We start from the raw sequence: 21,266 nt of genomic DNA, 5'->3' as shown, positions 1-21,266 counted from the left end.
GAATGAACCCTAAGGGATTTTACAATGTGACTTTGCATGTTTATATAAAATTGGGCCCAACTATGGGTGGACGCCCAAAAACTACCTAAATTGAAGATAATTATAATTTAATTGAATTAAAATAAATTCTAAAAATGGGTGCAAAATGGTTATTTTGCCCCAACCTAACAATGTGTGGAATTTCAGAACAATCCCTGCTAACTTGCGTGATCTTTCAGGACTGATCCGAGGTTGTTCTAATGCCTGTTTGATCGAAAGATGATTGTTTTCTTGTATGGCTCGGCATGGCGATCGATTTGATACCAACTTCGAGCCATGAATGATGTTTTTAATCCATGATCATGAAACTTGAAATTTGCTTGAATCTTGAAAACTTTGACTCGATTATGTGCTCGTTTCTTGATGGTTTTATTTAGTTTCTTCGCTGAATCACACTAAGCATGTCGTCACGATCACGTTGCAACAAACACAGATCGATTTTGTATCCGGATGAAGATTTTGTCGTCTTGAGTCTTTGGTCAGAATCTTGAAATCAGACTGCCGAAATTTACAGCAACTTCGACGCCTCCATGTGTGAAATCCAACCGTTTATCCTACGCGGGGTTCGGACCAAGATGGCCTCGGACCTTATACATATAATGCAATTGGTTCGTGTCGATTGGGTATGCGAGCATCGTAATTTGGCCACTCGAGTGAGACGTGCTGCTGCTGAATTTTCCGTAATTTTCTTCACGGATCAGCAACTTCTCTCTAGTTTTTCTCCTTATTTGGGCATCGTCACGCGGCGTACCATATATCACAACGTTATTTTTTACGAGACGAACACGCCCACAAAATTTGAGCACTATCCAACTCAGAACGAGTGAGATATGGGCCCGAAAGTTACTGCCCATAATTGTAAAAACAACCATCTTTAATGGTGTTTTGGTACTTGTACGGCCTAACCCTTTTTGATATTTTACCCATAATTTTGCCCTGGAATGCCCGATTAAGCCGAAACTTGACCCAAACGGGTTTTCGACTGTACCGGATCTAATGGAGGTAGTCCCACAGCAATTTGATGCACTAAAAATATAGTTCTAGTTACGGGGTCCATTTCAGGGTGCTAGAGGGCAATTTTTTCGAAATTGTTTCTTTGTGTTCACTGCTTTAAACATGTCTGATTGTGATGAAACTTGGCAAGTGGCCTTTTGGAGTGCTGATGAAGATCTTGACCAGTTCTGGGGAATTTTTGAGATTGTCAGGATTTCCACTGTTTTGTCAGGCTTTATGAACCTGCTTCCTCTTTATTCTGCATCAGGGACTAAGGTGCTGAAAAATAAGTTCAAGCATCTTGATCTAGTGGTCCTGTCATTTTTTGTGTTTTTGTTTACTATTGTGTAGCTCTGAGAACGGCTTACTTCTTTTTGTATAGTACACCCTGAGAGGGTTTATGTATACTGCACCCAAAACGTGGGTGTGATTTGTATACATTTTCATTTTAATACAAAGTTAATGGATTAAAAAAAAACAAAAAAAATGATCCTCTAACATGCCACCAAGTCCAATTGTAGGAGCGGCCCAATCATATAGTCTAAGGTAGGGATTTTTTTCACTCTTATGGAATTTCTATGCCGCTGCATGACTGAAGATACATGAACATGGCACAAGCCCAGTGACTTTTTGAAATTAATACCTAGCCAATCATGTAGGAGGGAGATGAATATCTATAATGACACGCCAAAGTTTCGAAAGGACCTATGAGTTCGTGCCCTAGACCATGGAAAGGCAGTCACCTATAGCCAAGGTAAGATGGTTTTAAATCTGAACTACTAAGCACCTGCAAAGAGAGGCATTGGATAGACCTCAAGAGGCCTTAGTTAAAGACAAGATACATGCAAGCCCATGGTGAAAGATCCACATAAGTACACTTTTTTCCGCAAGTTAATAAATGGATCAAGAAGATGAGCTATTGTCTCTTGGTTAAGAGATGGAATGACACATGCTCTTGGTTGAGATACAGGAGGATATTTCTTGGATGAGATGTAAAAGGCTACATGTCTTTATCAATGGAATGAGAGGACAAGTGTCTCATTGTTATCGATGGACATGGACCTCCTAGACACATGAGTGGTTGGTGGACTGACTCGAATTGCTTTTACTTAGATTAAGAAGGGTCATTTGGTTTGTTCCAAAAAACATTGTTCACTATACTCGGTTATCGTTGTTTAGAGAGGGAGTATTGACCTTAAATCTTGATAGGCTATGCCTCCCCTCCCCATGGATTTGATTCCCTAAGGGTAACATGGGAATTTTTGTGGTGCTCATGCCATTTTCTCTTTCTAGACTTGAAGTTAGTTTTCATTGCCATAGGAGACTATATAATACAAAAATAAATAAATAAATAAATCAAACTCTTTAGAGAGAGGAGAAGAGTAGTTTAGTGCCAAATATTTTGACTTTTTAACTAGGGGTTAAAAGTAAGAAAAAAAAACAGTGACTGAGGGGTGGGTGTGATACTAAAAATATTAGGGGTAGGATAAGTTCTTTTGGGGGGGGGGGGGGGGGGGTCTCCATAATTTACCCAAAAAAAAGAAGAAGAAAAGTACTTGACAATATATTTAAGGGCTTAGGAGCTTCATGTCTCAATGACCATTGGATCACTGATGTTAGAATTCATGGGAGCATACATGCACAGACATTGAATGGAGAATGGAGAGAGAAGAAGAGATAACACAATATTTACATGGTTCAGGCTGAAGTCTTACGTCCACGGATTCAAAGCCCAACGGGTTACATCTTCACTTGAATGTTTACATCAATAACTACCTCTATATATAGAGGACAAAAGATAAATATGGTATGAGTTTAATAGATAGAGATAAATAGTACGAGTCCTTATCACCAAACTAACTTGATGATCAAGTAACTTTGACTTGGTCTCTTTTTATCTTCTAGATACCTAATCTTATCAAGAGATATATACCCATACATCCATAATGATGTATATGAATATGAACCGAAGATATCTATATCCTAACACTCTCCCTTAAACTCAAGATGCTTTGACACAAAGCAGTTGGAGTTTGAACAATACTTAGTGATCTTTAGATTGCTCAGATTGCTTGAACAACAAGCACAGATTGTCAACAAGCCTCAGGAACATAGAGCGTCAGGAACAATATACGGCCTCAAGAACATCTGGGACATCCAGGATCGAGTAACGAAAAACTCAATCAGCAGCAGACAAATAGGCCTTCGAAACATCTGGAGTCAAGTAACAAAAAACTCGATCAATAACATACAAACAGGCTTTAGAATTCCCAGGATCGAGTAATGAAAAACTCGATCAATAGACATGATCGAGTAACAGAAAGAAATTTGATCATCTTACAGGATGGAGCAACGGAAAACTCCATCATCCAACAGGATTGAGTAATGGAAAACTCAATCATTAAACATAGGCATTCGGAGCAGACAGGATCATGCAAACCTGATCATCACACAGGATTGAGTAAACTCGATCATCATACAAGATGGAGTATTGAAAAACTCCATCATCAAACATGATCAAGTAACAAAAAACTTAATCATCAACCAGGATTAAAAGATTCGATCATCGAACAGGATGCGCTTGGAAAAGCCAACAAAAATCAAAAGAAAATCTGAAACCTTTGAAACATCGTCATCTTTAGCAAGCAGATATCCAAGCCAATCTTTTTCCCTCTCAAAAATTGTAGAGGGAGATGGATTTGTAGAGGGAGAAACTAAAGGCGGGCTCTGTGAGAAGGGACAAATTGAAGGTGGGTTTCATATAGAGAGAGAAACTGTAGGTGGGTTTTTATATCTCCATATCTCCTCTATCCCTGTCTCGAGAGAGGCAGCCTGCTTATCTAGGGTTTGATTATTCAGCCAAAACATCCAGATTGGTGTCAAGCAAAACCAGAAAACCAGAAGAGAGAGGTGTTCGTCAAACAAAAGAGGTAAAAAGGGAGAGGTGTTGGTCAATGGCCAAGGAAGCAAAAGCAAAGGAAAACTTTGCTTTTTCAAAACGTCTATCGAGTTGTAGTTCGCAGCGTAAACATCATGGAATTACATGGTGAGAAGGCCTCTGGTCTCAAAGGGCTCATCACATCCGCATGAGTCACTGACCTAGCACCTAATTTCTTGAGCTATGGAGCCGTATATATTGGTTCCGAGGTCTTCAAAGGGGATTCCATGGCCTGAGAGGTAGGCGAGGACTGAATCTTTAAGGGAGCAGCCAAAATTGTCGGCTCCTAAATTGGTGTTGAAATTTCCCGACCTCAGATCTGAGGTTGGCGAGCTCAGATATGAGCTGAGGTGTCTATGTCTTTGATACCATGTTAGAATTCGTGGGAGCATACATGTACAGACATTGAATGGAGAATGGAGAGAAAAGAAGAGAGAAAGAGGGAACACAACATTTACGTGGTTCAGGCCAAAGCCTTATATCCATAGATCCAAAGCCCATCAGGTTACATCTATGGATCCAAAGCCCATCAGGTTACATCTTCACTATTTTTTGATGAATGTTTACAACATTTACGTTGTTCAGGCCAAAGCCTTATATCCACGGATCCAAAGCCCAACAGCTTACATCTTCACTATTTTTGGATGAATGTTTACAACATTTACGTGGTTCAGGCCAAAGCCTTATATCCACGGATCCCAAGCCTAACAGGTTACATCTTCACTATTTTTGGATGAATGTTTACATCAATAAGTACCTCTATATATAGAGGACAAGAGATAAATATGGTATGATTCTTAGAGATAGAGGTAAATAGTAGAAGGCATTATCATCAAACTAACTTGATGACCAAGAAACTTTGACTTGGTCTCTTCTTATCTTCTAGATATCTAATCTTATCAAGAAATATATACTCATACATCTATAATGATATATATCAATATGAACTTGAGATATCTATATCCTAATGACTTGGTCTCTTCTTATCTTTTAGATATCTAATCTTATCAAAAGATATATAGCCATACATCCATAATGATATATATCAATATGAACCCGAGATATCCATATCCTAACAATTGGAAGGTCGTTAAGTCTAATTTATAAATGCCAATTTTCAGCTCAAAATATTGTTTAACTTGTAAGATCTACATGTTTTTGTAATTGCTTCCAAAATCTAACATATAACTGTAAAAGTCTTCTTCAGTTCACTCTTGAACAATCAAAGTCGACGGTAATGAGAATCATCCATGGATTGGTTATGCTTCCAACCGTCAACAAAGTGAGCAAAAAATTGGTTTTTGTGGGTGCAATAGGTGTTGCCTGTATAACCAACGTCGAAGATCACAATAATATCTTCATAACAAGTGCCTTTGTTGGGGGGATTTGGCAAGGACTAATATGGAGATTCAATACTAGACCAAGAATTTGTTCAAATATTAAAAGTTTTCTTTTTTTTTTTTTGACAGTATTCCAAACTTTTATTAATCAAAGTACTACAAAATTCAGGCCATAGCAACCCGGATACATCATCAGAAATCACAAACTCAGAGAGGGAGCTAATGCATCTGCCATTTCGTTAGCTTCCTTATAGACGTGAAAGAGTGAAACTCTCAACAAAACAACTAAGTCCATAATTTGTAGCCAACATTGCCTCAATTGCTATGTTATCTTCTGAACCTTCCGACACCATCTAAATATATTTAACAAATTCCCTTCCACCTTCCACCATGCACAGTGAAACCAAGTGGTTTCAAAAGAAGTTCCATGACAAGACCCTAGACAAGCTCTAACAAGCATCTCTCCTTGTTAATTTAATTTGGATCATATCCAAGAAGGATGGTGGCAAGTGAAAGAAAACCATCACTATCACATTCAACGAGCATAAGCGAGACAATGTGGAAGATTCACAAAGCACTCCTGGAAGAAAAGATTAGACCTCCACAATACAAAATTCTTAGTAAACCATTATTTTATGATATTCAAGAAAATATGATAGCAGGACCCGACCCACAGAGGCTTCGCCATTAACGCTCTTGTCAAGCTCTGAGATTAGATAGAGAAAGAGAACCCTTGAAGCCCCTTGGTAAGAACAAAGACATTCGACTTTTGAGTGACTGAAATTAGAGATGGGTTCGAACTCGAATTAATCAATCAAGAGTCTTCTGGTTCATTCAGATGGATTTGGGATTAAACCGAGAGATGTTCGCTTCAACCGTTTTGAGAGAGGTCACTGGACTCAAAACTGCCCTGCGAAATTGAAGAGAGAGAAAGTTTGCAAGGGGCTTTTGGAGAGAGGATCGCCATGAGAACCCAAAGAGAGAGGATTCTCGTGTACTGGAAGAGAGACAATGGAGAAATGGGTCCAACCAATGGTGAAGGATCATCTTTAGAGAAGCAGTGCCCTAGTGGTGGGGGGCCTTGCCCTGTTAAACTCTCCAAGACTATAAAAAACCGAATAAAATATGCCCAGTGAGTAAAAGTTTCATGGTTTTGATTCTCTCACTTTTGTGGTTTCTTTCATTTATTTCCTTTTAATTTCAAATGTAACCACGTGTGCTTATAATGACGGGTTTTTGCCTACTCATTTTTTATTTTTTTATATTTCATGAATTTTAATTTATCAAATTAATTATTTATTTATATTTTTATTTTTATTAATATTTTATCCCATTAGAGGCCTAGTATTTAATTTAGTTTATCTCGTTAGAGGCATAGTATTTAATTTAGGATGTGGCTTCAATAAGGTTGCAACCTTAAACGACCCAATTAAAGCCCACCTCCAAATTTTATCATAACATATAATTTTATTGTAAAACATTTTTAGGATTATCTTAAAATCTATTTTCATATCTCATTAGAAAATTTTAAACTCCAAAAATGATTAACATGTGAAAATCTTGGAAATGAACGGTCTAGATAATGCGTTGTAAGATGCACTATTTCTGGGACTCAATTTTTTTTTACATTCATGCATCTCAATATCGAGATGATCAATTAGATGGTTTTTAACATTAAAACAACCTTTCCGATAGATATTTTAGGTGCATTTGTAATTCTACATTTTAAGGTTGCAACCTTATATAAACTTTTTCTTTTAATTTATGTCTAATTGGGGTGCAATCATGTGCCTAAATTGAGGGGGAGGGGGGGGATGAAAAATGAAAAACCCAATCCAAGAAAGGGAGTGAAAACAAATAAATAAATAAATAAATCTACTATTTGAGCAAGAGAGAGAGAAGAATCCATTCAAAGAGAGTGTGTGTATAAGAATAAAAAAAAAACCCAATTCAAGAGAGAGAGAGAATGTGAGAGAAAGAGCATGAGCGTGTGAGTGAAGAGTGAAAAAGAAAAACCCCAATCCAAGATAGTGAAAAAAAGAATTTATCCAATATCTCTTTTTATGCTAGATTCATTTTTATAATTTTGATTTGCATAAAATGTTTTAGTACATTCGAGAAATGATCACTAGGTTCTCGTATAATGAAACAAATTTTAGATTTTTAGTGGTATACATTGTTATTTGGGTAGTTAATTTGTTAATCTTTTTGGCATAGACCCTTTCCTAGTTTGCTTTACTTTCCTTTTATTTCCCTGTCTTTCGTATTATATGATTTATGAAAGCGATCTAGCATTTAGTTGATTTCGTATTATATGATTTATGAAAGCGATCTAGCATTTAGTTGAATTCAATTACACTTGAACTTTTTTGTATTTTTTCATTTAAAAGATTTGTTTTTCCTCAAAATCCCTTTTATCAATGGAGTTGGGTATAATGGTGCGAACTTAAAAATCTAAAGCTAAAATTTGGCCTCCTTTTGTCCCTGTTCTATGTCCCTTTAAAAGTTGAGAAAAAAAACTATAGGAAAATTATCGAAAATATACCTATATTTTAGCTTAATAGGAAAAAAAAAAACCCTAACTTCTAAAAAACTCGTCTACACCATTTCTCATTATTTCAGGATTTTTTTGGACCAAAATGACCTTTACGATAGTCGTATTACTGTAAAGAATATTACGATAATTTAAATATCGTAATGATTAGCAAATTTTATACCGTAATTTATATACCGTAATTATTAGCACACATTATACGGTACTTTAATTATCGCAATGTCATAATATCTAATTACGGTACTCGAACTACCGTAATACTTTACATAGATTATATGATTGTAAAATAACCATAATGTTATGCTGTCTGTTTGTTTTACCATTTCTTTTTATAAAACCCTATTTTCACCATTTCTTTAGCGTTTTCTTTTTTCTTAGCCTCCACTCTCTCTCATTGATTTTCTATCTCTGTCATCCATTTTCTATCATATCATCTATTAATTATCAATCTTTGAACGAGGTCTCTGAAAGCATCAAATATACACACCAACACTATTTTATAGGTATGTCATCAAAATATTATGTTGTTTTTCTATAGTACTTGATATAGTTTGATTAAAATATTGCATAAATAAGTTTTAGATTTATTTATATTGTTGCATAAATAAGTTTTAGATTTATTTAATGGTTGGCCATCAAAATAATGTTTTTTTATAATACTTGATGTAGTTGAGTTGGCCATTGTAATTTTATTTATATTGTGGCATCTGTATTACAATCTAATGCCCCTTCATAATGTAACCTCCTCATTAGTGTAAGTATTTTGAAACTTCTTATAAGTATTTTATACTTGTTTCCATCTGAAATTTCTATGCAGTGATTGAGCTTGTACGCAACAATAATGAGTGACAATAGAGTGAAAATCATTTTACACTTTGGTGGTTTTTTCAAGAAAAAATCTAATGATGGATATATTTTCTATGACGGTGGAGACATGAAGGTTATATTTTTTAAGGGGATCCCATCAGTTGACCAAGTAAAGGATCACTTGTCAAAAGTATCAAATTGTGCCGCAAGTACATGACTATTAAGTATATTGACCCAGGGTTACCAAGTAACAGTACTATGATACGTATTGATGATGATGACGATATTATAAATATGATGGAAGGAAAGTCTCCCATCGCTATGTAGGTATCAAACAGACCTATTGAGTCTAACTGCACTGAATATTGACCACCAACAATGCCCGATAATGGTCCATCGAGATTGGTCATATGAAAAGTTTGCAATGAAAATCATTAATTTTTTTATTTGTTAATTTTTTGTTATGTGTAGGACAATTCTGACTTGTGCTTAATTTCTTTTTTACAACACTTTCCGACCAGAGCAAGTAGTTCACAATGAATGCGTTGCTAGCATAGGAGTAGAAGATGATCATGATTCAGAAATCGAGCGGCATATCAACGACATTAATCCAATGAAAGCCCCTTTAGGATTAACCGTTACAAAGTTGTACTTCGAGTGGGTCAAGATTTTGATGACGTACAAGCATGTCGTAATCACCTTATTGATTATGCCATATCACAAAACTTCAAGCGAGGTGAGACGTATATGGGCAAGGTGTGCTGCAGATGGGTGTTCATGGCAAGTGTATTGTTGGAGGGTTAATACAACAAACTTCTTCAGGGTGAAGAAATTTGTAAACATGCACTCATGTGCCGGCAGAATAGGTAGGGTTTATCAGCCACTTGCTCGAAGCCACTGAGTGGTAAGCAAGATCAAAGACCGTTTGAATGATATACACAATCTGACAACTAGAGATGTGGTTGATCATATACAATGTGGTCACGGTGTCATGTTATCTTGCAACCAAGCATGGCAGGGCAAAAAAGTTGCACAATAGATAAATGAGGGTTCCCATATAAAGGCATACGAGGCTCTCGCTAAATACCTTCATAAGATTCGAATCATTAACCCTGGAACCGTAACGATGATTCAAACAGATGGTCATGATAGGTTTGCGCGTGTGTTTATAAGCAATTGCTCATGTTTATATGATTTTATATTTGGTTGTAGGCCACTAATAGGACTAAATGTGATCTTTTTTAAGGGACAATGCAAAGGGAAACTATTTGCTGCAGTTGAGGTAGATACGAATGAAAATACATTTCCTATAACATATGCAGTGGTTGAGAGTGAAAATAGACCACGTTGGACTTGGTTTCTAGAGCTTCTTAATGATCAGTTTTGCGAGAGGCCTAATCTGTCAGCATTGACTATCGTCTCAGATAGTCAGAAAGGGTTACAAGCCGCAATTAAAAAATTATTTCCAATCAGTGAACATGACTATTGTACGAATCACCTCGTCGATAACTTAAAAAATGCCTATAGAAATTCAACGCTCACAAAGCTTTATTGGAAAGCTACACGTACATTGTCTATATCAAACTTTAATGAGTATATGGCAAAGATTAAGAGTGCAAATGCTGAGGGCTATGACTATATCATGTTACAACATTTGGTATTTGAGCTGCTCTCTTATTGTGAACTGCTCTCCTCCCATCTTGCAACTTGAAGACATAATTGCCATCTAGGCTCATCTGGTTGAACCGATGTGGGGATGGGTTGTGTATTTCTCATCTGGTCCAGAATGAAGCTATACTGGTGGTATGTTGTCAATCATCTCATCATCCAATTCCAATTCCTCAGATGCATCATCTTCCCTGCAACTTCTAGGTTATAAATTTTCAACAATTTTAATGCTTCCCGAACTAGGTCCCAATTTTTTGAATTGTAACCATCACATACAAGTTCAGCTGCATGGTTGATGTCCCTAGGCTCCATCAAGTCATATGAACTATGAAAATAGATTATTGAGACTTCTAAATTTAAAATGTTGTGAATAAAAAATGCCGCAAATAATCAAGTCATATGAAGTATGAAAATAGATTATTACCATTCTATTTATAACCTCAAGGTGCGTATTTGGAGGGACGTTTCCTAAATGAATTATGAATTAGGGGCCTAGCCCTTAGCCTATACCACTCGATGTATTCTTGTGTCGGCTTCCCATTAAACATATTTTCATCTGTCGGACAAATATAATCTAACATATTCGTCGACATATCAATTTCAGCTCGAAGCTCATCTGCTCAGTTGTCAGTCCTCTTCCCCCTTCTCTCCCTCCTCTCCCACTGCAAGGGATCAGCGGGTATCCCTTGGTGATGTCCAAATTGTCGGAGCATACGATCTGATGTATTCCTCACAAATGTGTCCACATATGAGGTATGTATGACACAAAGCAATGAGACGGACAATAAGCCCATAATCTATATTCTCTTCAGTTTCATCTCCTAGGTTAGGATAATCATCTTATGGGGTCCATATGACCTATAAAAAAACAAAAAGACAACTTTTAAGTTAAATAACGTGCACTAAAAATTAATTAAATTATAAATAAACAAAACAAATGATAACTATATTATACTAACATCATTTATCAGTGCGTTATCAATCTCTTGTCACCTCACAAGATGGATGTTATAAGCGTTATCCCATTCTCTAACAGGGACCCATCTGAGGGATAAGGGCTTTGAGAATTGGGCGCAACAATTTGAAATGCTCGTACGCCCAACACTAAAATACATGTACAAAAAATAAGAATCACAACAACAAATATCTATCGAACTTTAAAAAAACTATCAAAACATTAATATGCTAGCATTACCAGTAAAAACGTGACTGGTCCATTAAGGTGTTGATGGCCAGGACGAACAACTTTTGACGAGCCTCAAAAAAAAAAGTTAGGCCAACTGTACCTCATGTATACTGACCAAGTACTTCCATATCCTCAAAAAGTTGTAAATATAGTGTAGGAATCGTACTATCTCTAAAATCCACAAATATTGTGAAGCCGACTAGATATAGGAGGTAGGCACGAGTGTATCGTAAAAGAGTGGTGCGGTTATAGTTCTGTGGTAGCCACTTAAAAGTTTTCCTCAACCATGTCAGCTGGATAATAGAATGGCTACGACCAGGTGGCAGCGGTCTTATCATGCAGACTATATAATCCTTGTAGTTCTCCACTCTCCTCAAAGTTACAGTTACATCAGTCACCTTTAACCAGAGAATTTTTCATGCATCTTCAAGAGTAGGCATCATCTCTCTGACGTCTATATTGAAGTGCCCGGTGTTCGTTTCTACGCGTCACCTCTCGATAATAGTAGATAATGTATCACGGTCATGGTGAGTTATCAATACTATGGTTAGAGGATACAATCCTGATCTCTAGACCAAATTAATTTGATCGTTGTTTGCTAAAGGCCATAAAGAAGTTGCAGGGGATTCTCATCATGAGGTAATTTTCCCGATCTTGAAATGCAATTTATAATTTCAGATACTAAAATAAATAAATTGATTAACTAATATGATAGATAAATAATATAATTTTAAATACTTGTACATACATCTCCTTCCCAGATCTTTTGTGATATATGTTCTCTCTGACTATTAAGCAATGTAGGAATCTCAAGAGCTCCAAGGAAGGGTGCATCTTCTGCCATGGTCCATGTTCAAAAAACCATCACAAACAACAAACTCATAATAATCACATTGGATTCTTTTGGTTTAATCACAGTGAATCAAGTAGGTTTAATCACACTGGACTCTTTTGATACAAGTGAATCAAGTAGGTTTAATTACAATCATTACTACACAAAACGCACAAAAGAGCTTAAGCCCTAGGTGTGAACACGAGAAGTTATAAATAGCTAATCATTGCATACATGAGAAATGAATAAAGGAAATTATAATAAAGTACAAACAAAAAATACACAACGTTGAACAACTTCAAAGAAACAAAGATTAAAAGAATAGGGTTGTCTGCTAGTCAAATCAATAGGTTGCCGACTCTCAGTGAGCTGCAACCTCAAAGAAAATTTTCTCAAACAGTTTATGTTCGCACTGTTGTGATGCAACACAAGCCTAATAAAGAAAGGCAACAAACTACTTTATGTCAAGTATTGCATAAGACTAATTCTCATAAATATATGAATATGTTTTAGCACAAGAGAGATAGTCTACAATGATATTTGATATTTTCAACAAAAATATAGCATAACATAATCACAAAAATTGAATTCACTCAATCAAGATCATAAAATTTTCTCACTTAAGGAGACCAAAGCATAGGACAATTATGTAAGGCAATGACAATTATGATGCAAATAAAATATGTAGAAAATCCCTAAATTATAAGCCACAAATAATGCATGCAAAATATGTTGACCTTTACTCGACTTGTTGTAGTGTGCATAACAACTTTTAATATTTCAAACAAAAAAATGCACTAATTTTCAGCAACAGTTATGTGTCTCTGGCTCTCTCTAAAATTACAGCAGCAACTCTACATCTCTCTCTAAAATTTCAACATCTTTTTCTCGCTAAAATTATACTAGCATTTATTTTATTTTCATTTAATTTAATTAATTAATTAAAGAGACAATACTGATAATTTCATTTAAAGGGCTTAGCAAAAAAAATGGTATTTAGAAATCACAAAAATCATAGCTTCTCATGAATATAATGGCAGTTCGCCACATTTCTTAGAGCCATGAGACATAATTTCATATACAATTAGGATTATGTTATTGTTATCTCCATAAGACAACGTCCGTTTCATAAAGCGAAACTCTCATCTATAACTATCCTGATATGTTAGATATGTAGCACATTTTCAAGTGTATACGCATATATATGATCAATGCATAACAACAAAAAAATACACAATGAAGAACAACTTCAAAGAAACAAAGATTAGAATATATAAACAATATAATCGATCATCACACAATAAGCTCGAAACGTGGAATCAAAAAATAAATATACAACCTCATTTATAAATCTAGAGAAATATTTCTACCCCAAATATCTGATGAGGGAGAGAGTCCCGTGAGAGATTGAACTCAAAGGTTGAGAGCTCTATAACGGTAGAACAAGAACCGTAAAGAAAGAATGGGCTTCGGGTTAGGGTTTATAACGTGCAAAATTATTACATTTCGAATGCCGTAGTAAAACTTCAACTTATTATGGTAGAAAGAAAGAATGGGCTTCGGGTTAGGGTTATAACGCGTAAAAGTATTACGCCATTTCGATTGCCGTAGTAAAACTTCAACTTATTATGGTAGAAAGAATGCAATAAAGAAAATGTTATCTATTATGGTACTTAAAGTACCATAATATTACTTCAAGTTATTATAGTATTTTAATTACCATAAAACTTGCAATATGTATTACGGTAAAACGACTATCGTCAAGGTTATTTTCGTAATTAAAAAAAAACAAAACCAAAAATGCAGAAAAATGGTGTAGATGAAACACAGCTAGGGATAACAGTAGTAAGACACACACGGCTTCGACATGGGGTGTGACTTTCGAGTGAGTAATAAAAACCCCATTGATTCTCGTTGTTCAATTAACTTTTCTATTAGTAAAAGATATGAGGATGTTGGGGTTATGGGATATCATCCGTATGAATGCTTCTAAGTTATTTGCTTGGGTGTCCTTAGTTGTATGATGATGATATGATGCGCTAGGAGAAAGATAATATGTTTATAACAGTGATCAAACAAATTAAAGATATCAGACCCATTAGCTTGCTGGGTAATCTATACAAAATTGTGGCAAAAGTGTTAACAAATAGATTACGGCAGGTGCTCCTCAATCGGTATTTATCAAAGATAGGCAAATTATGGACAATATCATGGTTACTCTGGAATGCATACACTCTAGATCTAAAGAATGCAAACCATGACTCATCTATAAGTTGGATTTCGAGAAAGCCGATAATAAAGTTGATTAGTAGTTGTCATGAAAGGCATTGGGCGGAATGGATTTTTAGTCAAGATGGAGAATTTGGATATTGGATTGCCTTTCTACCACTCACTTTTTAGATCGTATTTAATGGGAAGACATGTGGGTTATTTAAGACCTCGAGAGGATTAAGGTAAGGAGACCCTCTGTCGCTTTTTCTCGACACTATTGTTGTCAAAAGCTTCAATATTATGCTCAAATATGTGGTGGATCATGGACATATATTTGGATTTCAGATTGGCAACAACGGCCTATTGGTATCTTGTTTGTAATAAGCTAATGATACAATCATCTTTAGTAATCCTGAAGAGGATGAGATAAAAAAATCTTTGGATTTTTCTAAAGTGCATGGAGTTGGTTATAGGTCTTAAGGTTAATCTATTGAAGATATTTTTTATTAGAGTAGAATGTGCAGATACCTAGTAATACACTTGGCGAGAATATTAGGATGTAGTGTGGAAAGTTTGCCTTGCAAATATTTGAAAATACTTTCAACGGTTGGCCATCCTCCTCGCTCCATTTGGGATCCTATTGTTGAAAGATGCAATAATAAATTAGACCTTCAGAAATCTAAATGCTTTTCTTTGGGGGAGAGCAATATTAATTGAATCCACCTTCTTCGATTTCCCGGTTTACTATATATCTTTGTTTCGAATACCTGGATAGGTAGTCAGAAGGTTAGCAGGCATCATGAAAGCATTTTTGTGGGGAAGTTTGATAATTCCATGAAGTTACACCTTTTTAAATGGTATCAATGTTGTGCAACTACCAAAGAGGGAAGCTAAAGTATTAGGAAACTCAAAATTATGAACATAAGGCTGCTCACAAAATAGTGGTGGAGATGTCATGAAAATAACCACTCTTTATATTGTGTTGTCCACAAAGAAAAATATGGTGTTGATGAGACAAATAACATTATCCAATGCCCAAGAAATAAGTCTTCTATTTCTCCTATTTGGAAAGGGATTGATTATTGCAAACCTGTTTATCTTTGGCAACATTGTAAGATTGTGAGAAATGGTGAAAACACTCTTTTCTGATATGATAAATGGCCGGGGGATTTCCAATTTACGCTACCTATTCCCAGAGGGTTTCTTAAAGGTATGTAATCCCTTGGGTACAGTCAAAGAGATAAGGGGAAGAACGGTTTTAATGGTATGTAGTATGTTCCATATAGGTAAAGAAGGATGAATGACATATTTATTGAAGAATTCCAAACTCATGCTAGATTAGTTTCACTACTCTCCTTCAGTGGAAGATTACAATACTTGGGATTTCAACACTTTGAGTAATTTTTTTGTGAAGCCTTACTTTACCAATATCGTAGCAGAATGTTGGATGAAGAATTGGCCAAGATCTGGAACTACAAGTCCATTCAAAGGTGCAAATGTTCTTATGGATTGCTTCCCAAAGTAAGTTGGACGCAATTTATATTCTCCATAAAAGAGGCTGTGTTAACCAACGTTTGCATTTTATGTAAATCTGATAATAAAACTATTGAGCATCTTCTTCTCCAATGTCCATATATTTCGGGTTCATGGAGTTGGGGAAGATGCTTAACCTTCATATTCAAATACCAACATCTATGAGAATGATGCTACAACAGTGGGTTTCACTAGGAATCCAAAAAATAGGACGCATCATTTGGAGATCATTATGGGTCAACGTTATGTGGAATACTTGGAGGATGTGATATAGGAGAATTTTCGAGGATAAGGTGACCAATTTGTCACGATTGAATATGAGAATGGTAGCAGATTGGATTTCAGTGAATAAGGATTGCAAGTTCATCCCGAGGATCCAGACCATTCTGAACCCTATGGAGATAGCCCAATTACGCTTCTCTAGGAGGAGGTATACCTTTCCTTGGTCCCCTCGACATGTGGATAGCGTCCAACTCAACTTTGATGGTAGTTCTTTTGGAAAGATGAGGCCAACAGGATTTGGAGGGCTCATTAAACATCATGATGGGCTGATTCTTATGTCTTATTCTGAGCCTTGTGGTAATGCTACTGTTAATGAGGCGGAAGCTAGGAGTTTGCTAGAAGGGCTCAAACCACTTATAGGCATGGAGTGTGGTAAAATTGTCGAGGGGGATTATGCAAATATTATAGCTTAGTGAAAGGGGGAAGCTAGGTTCACATGGAGGCTAACGTCATTATTTATGGAGATTAAAGAGCTAATACTATCCCAATTTGTTGTACTATGCCATATTTTCAGAGAGTCCAATGTCAAGGAAGACTCTCTTGCCAAAAGTGGTGTTCACTGGGGCTCGTTGGTTATCACTAACTTTGCTTAATTAATCCATATCTTATTCTTTTCTTGTTGTTTTCCTCTTGTACTATTTCTTGAAAGTTACAAAAATGTTTATATTCAAAAAAAGAAAAAAGAATATACGTTTATAATGGACTGAATATCACTTTGCATCCTAAGGAGGTTTAGCTCAAGAAAGGGCTTTAGAAACCACCTAAGCCTTTAGGGCATTTGATGTTGGGGAAATTTTGAGCTGGGTTCCGACTTTCCTCGATGTTGTAGCTTCCCCCATTTTATATTCGAAAAGAGACTTGGAAATCCTTTCCATGTTTCCAACTTTTTGTGCCTGGCATGGAAAGTCAAAAGTTAGAAGTTGGGTTGAGAGTGTTTGTAGTAGAGGGTAGAGTGCTGAAAGTCTGAAAACTTCCTTCCCAATGATGAGTCATACCCCCTAAGGGAGCTCTCATTTCACTCCTCTCACTCTTGCCTTTGGAACTCTCCTCTCTCCATCGGCTCACTTCTCTCTCCCCTACAAGGATAATCTCTCTCTTCCCCCCCTATTGATGAAAAAGAAGGTTAAGGAGGATTTCTATGAACTCTCTCTCTCATATACAATGTATGATGTTTGTTAGGTACTAACCAATACATCTCAAAACCCTTTGATGATGGAAACACGGAAAGTTAGACCCTTAAACCACCTAGGATCATTACATACCACCATGCTCCACAGTCAATGTCCTCGGCGGCTCTCACTCTATGGTGACTCTCACTCTATGGCGGCTTTCACTTTGTTCAAGTAGCCCTTTCTACAAGGTAGCCTTTTCCTATGATCGATGTCCTCAGTAGCTCTCACTCTATGGTGGTTCTCATCACTCTGATTTTATTTCTTCAGGTAGCCCTTTCCTACGATTTGAACTTGGGTCGCAGCTGTTGCTCTGATACCAAATATTAGGTACCTAACCAATACGTCCCAAAACCCTTGGGTGATGGAAATGCGGAAAATTAGGCCCTTAAACCACCTAGGATTGTTACAATGTTATCTCTCTCAAAGTTTTCTATCAACTCTTTCTCTCATCTACAATGTATGGTCCTCTCCCTCACTCTCTTGAATTTCGGTTTAACGTATTTAAGGTTTGATTTACGGGTGATGAGTTTGGGGTTTAGCGCTTTGATATTTAGCAATCTAGGGGTTTTATTTTTGTTTCACACAATTGATAGACATCCTATTTTATCAGGAATTCAAATTCTAAAAAAGCGCATTTTATTATCGAGATTTAGAAAATGTTCATGTATACTTTATTTCTTATGTTAAAGTCCACCTTTTTAAGGTGTGTATTGCATTTTAATTTTATTTTATTTTCTGTACATCGCATTAAGCTCAAATTTGAGGAGTTAATATTTTTTATATTTGTTAAAAAAATCAATAAATAAATAAAATAGCCAAAATATCCTTAAGATTGTGAAATTTGTGGGTTTTATTGGTCATTTTTATTTTAACTTAATCATATAGTTTTTAATATTTTTTACACGTGAATTATGATGAGAAGTATGAATTCCAAAAATTTGGGCTTATTTGGATTTAAAAAAAGAGGTAAAATTAAAATAGAACATTCACTTTAAAAAAAGTGGGACTTAAGTGTAAAATATTAAATACATCTGACTATTTTTAAATTTTGAGAGTAAAAAGAGATTTTTATACAAGTTATCAAGAATATATATTGCTAATACTATTGTTAGTTTTTCCGATCTATTAATAATCTATAATATTATTTTGATCTACCAGTAATAAATAATACTGATTATTAACAACATACATGATTTACAGCTCTAGAGGTATTGTTGATCTACTTATAATCAATAATAATTTTAATTATTGCTTCATATCTTCTCACTTTTGTTCCAAAAGACACTACCAATATGCTTACACTTCCATCCTCTCTAAAAATCAATTTATTGAAGCATTGTCTTTTTCTTTATTTTTTATTTAAATATTCTTTGGAACTCGCGCTTTTTGCGTGCATTTTCTTGTTCATAATGACTGTTGTCTTACCATCAAAGATAGTCATTTTTTGCAAGTACCATAATGTGCACGAGATAATCAGGAAAAATGAAAAGTTGTTTTCACACCGTGGAGCTCCATCCCCAGGTGGTTCATCTCCACTGTTTGTTTTTTATAATTTTGAAAGAAAAACTAGGAGTGTACATGGAACCCTCGCACGGTGGAGCAACTTGTACACTTGGTCACAAGAGCTGCTTAGGAGGAATTTTTTCTGCTTGAAATTTAGCGATCCACTTTAGAATCATCAAGGGTATTACTAAAAAGAAATTTGAATTAGGTTTCTCAACATTTAGACTTGACTATCCAAATATTGGATTATATGTTGATCTTATATGATATTTTTTTCCATGCACATATAATGTATATATATAATAGTTTGATGTTGCCGCTAGATTGAGGTTGAAAAAGGTTATAAAATATTCCTCTTTTACCAGAGGTAATGAGTGGACACAATCAGGAGCATATAATCTTCAGCAAAATTCATAAAGGTAAATCCTAGGTTATATAGTATTTATAATTTCTTTCTTTTTGGGACTCTATCCCAAAACCAGAATGTTTGCTCACAAGATGGGAGATTTAAGGATAGCTACCAAAAAGACTAATCCAATACCGAAAAAAATACAAATATTGTTATTACTTGACCAATCATGTAATCATTAAGATTAAATGGAGCAACAATTAATGCAAATAACAACCAATTGGAAAGCAATAACCATGTTTAGTAATGTATATGATATCGGCAAAAAATAGAGAGTAATTGCCGTCATACAAGGCAGATCGAGATGGAGAGATATCGGGTGCCAACAAAGTTTAGACACAAACAGAAGAGCATTCAAAGACGGAGGAAATCAAAATGCGAGAACATTTTTATTATATAAGGATTGGCTTGTGTACAAGTAATTCAAAGGGAATACACTTAGCTTTGAATTTCCTGCATAATCGGCTGGCTAGCATCTCCTCACTTGTCCAATATTTCAGAAATTGAAGATTGTTTAAACGATAACAATTATATAAAAGAAGCTGCTCAAAAGAGAGAAGACGAAGATTGAGCTTTGCTCTCAACTTCTTAAAAATGAGAGAGGGAAAGACAGAGATAATGTTCGTCCTCACTGGCATACAGCTTCAACTGCAACGGTCTTTAGCAAACCAGGACACGGATCTTCTCCAAAATTCTCCTTTGACAATTGCACCAAGCATTCCTGGGCATTTAGGCACACCTGCATGTTCGAAATAAAAGCATCATTCACTGTGATGGTCTTTTCACTGTAAAGTCTTGTTACAAGCTGCTTTTTAATGATAGATGGAGATGGTCTTTGCCCTCTATAGTAAAGATCTGGAAATGGCCCATCCCTCATAAGGTTCAGGTCTTTATATGGTTAGCTGCTCTTGACAAGAATTTGACAATCGATAACTTGATCAAGAGAAATAAAATTCTTCCGAATGTTTGTTTACTCTATAAAGAAGATGGGGAATCGGGAGCACATTTATTTATCCATTGTTCCTTTGTTTCTAGGATTTGGTATTGGTTGTTTGGGCTACTTGGGGTTAATACTTCTTTACCCCAATATGTGATGGATGTTGTTTCTCAGTTAGCCTTTCAACATTTACCATCTCTAGGCAAAGAGGTGTTGAAGATTGCTAGCGGGCAGTCCTTTGGAAAATTTGGAAGGAGAGGAATAGAAGGACCTTTTAAGGGGAGAGTTTGCCTTTTAATAGAGTGCTCATAAAGATAAAGTTGACCATATGGTATTGGTTGTCTGTGACAAAAGAAACTTGGGGGATCCTGCAACCAGATGTACGGTTAACTTGCAGAATGTCTTTTTAATGGGAGGTTTTAAGACTAGACATAGATGTATAAGGACTGCCTCTAGTGTCGGTGGTCTCAAGTTGAATTTTGACGGCAGCTCCTTGGGGAATCCGGGATTGGCTGGTATTAGGGATGTATTGCGTAATTGCTATGGTGATGTCATCTTCTCCTATGCAGGTCTTGTTGGTATAGTCTCAACTAATTAAACTGAAATGTTCGCTCTTCTTCAAGGTTTGAAAATTTTCCTTTCTCGGAATTTGGGTAATTGTTGTGAGAATGAGGAGGATTCCTTGAATGTGATAAAATGGTGTAAGAAAGAGCAGTGTGTTCCTTAGGAACTTAGATCTAGTTGGTTACAGATTTTGGATCTGGTGGACACTATGTCGGTGGCCTTTCTCCATGCTTACAAAGAGGCTAATTCTGTGGCTGACTCTCTTGCCAAAGGGGGCATCTCTTTACCTTCTCTTTTA

The 21,266-nt window shown here is 35.9% G+C and overlaps 2 protein-coding genes across 11 annotated transcripts in view; one reads left to right on the top strand and one right to left on the bottom strand.

Moving 5' to 3' along the window:
• Positions 1-16,424: 16,424 nt before the first annotated feature.
• On the top strand, positions 16,425-16,796 carry LOC148779815 (uncharacterized). Its single transcript, XM_088850613.1, has one exon. It carries the CDS (start codon positions 16,425-16,427, stop codon positions 16,794-16,796), a length of 372 nt encoding a protein of 123 aa, XP_088706739.1.
• A 3,037-nt stretch (positions 16,797-19,833) lies between these two features.
• The window catches only part of BGAL10 (beta-galactosidase 10), a 63,806-nt gene continuing 62,373 nt past the window's right edge, over positions 19,834-21,266 (bottom strand). For all 10 annotated transcript variants that reach the window (XR_016044616.1, XR_016044619.1, XR_016044617.1 and 7 more), the window contains one exon: positions 19,834-20,206. Coding sequence is in view for 2 of the 10 variants with exons in the window: in XM_020674965.2 (XP_020530624.1) it covers positions 20,096-20,206 (111 nt within the window). In the remaining 8 variants the exon portion in view is untranslated. The remainder of the gene's footprint in view (positions 20,207-21,266) is intronic.

Source organism: Amborella trichopoda, chromosome 11, assembly GCF_054954075.1.
Source record: "Amborella trichopoda isolate Santa Cruz 75 chromosome 11, AtrichopodaSantaCruz75HAP2 v2.0, whole genome shotgun sequence".
Classification (NCBI taxonomy): Eukaryota; Viridiplantae; Streptophyta; class Magnoliopsida; order Amborellales; family Amborellaceae; genus Amborella; species Amborella trichopoda.
This window is presented reverse-complemented; position numbering and strand designations above follow the sequence as displayed.

What these genes read in the sequence shown, in the direction of transcription:
- LOC148779815 (XM_088850613.1), top strand. Translation starts at nt 16,425, where the DNA reads ATGGTAGCAGATTGGATTTCAGTGAATAAGGATTGCAAGTTCATCCCG.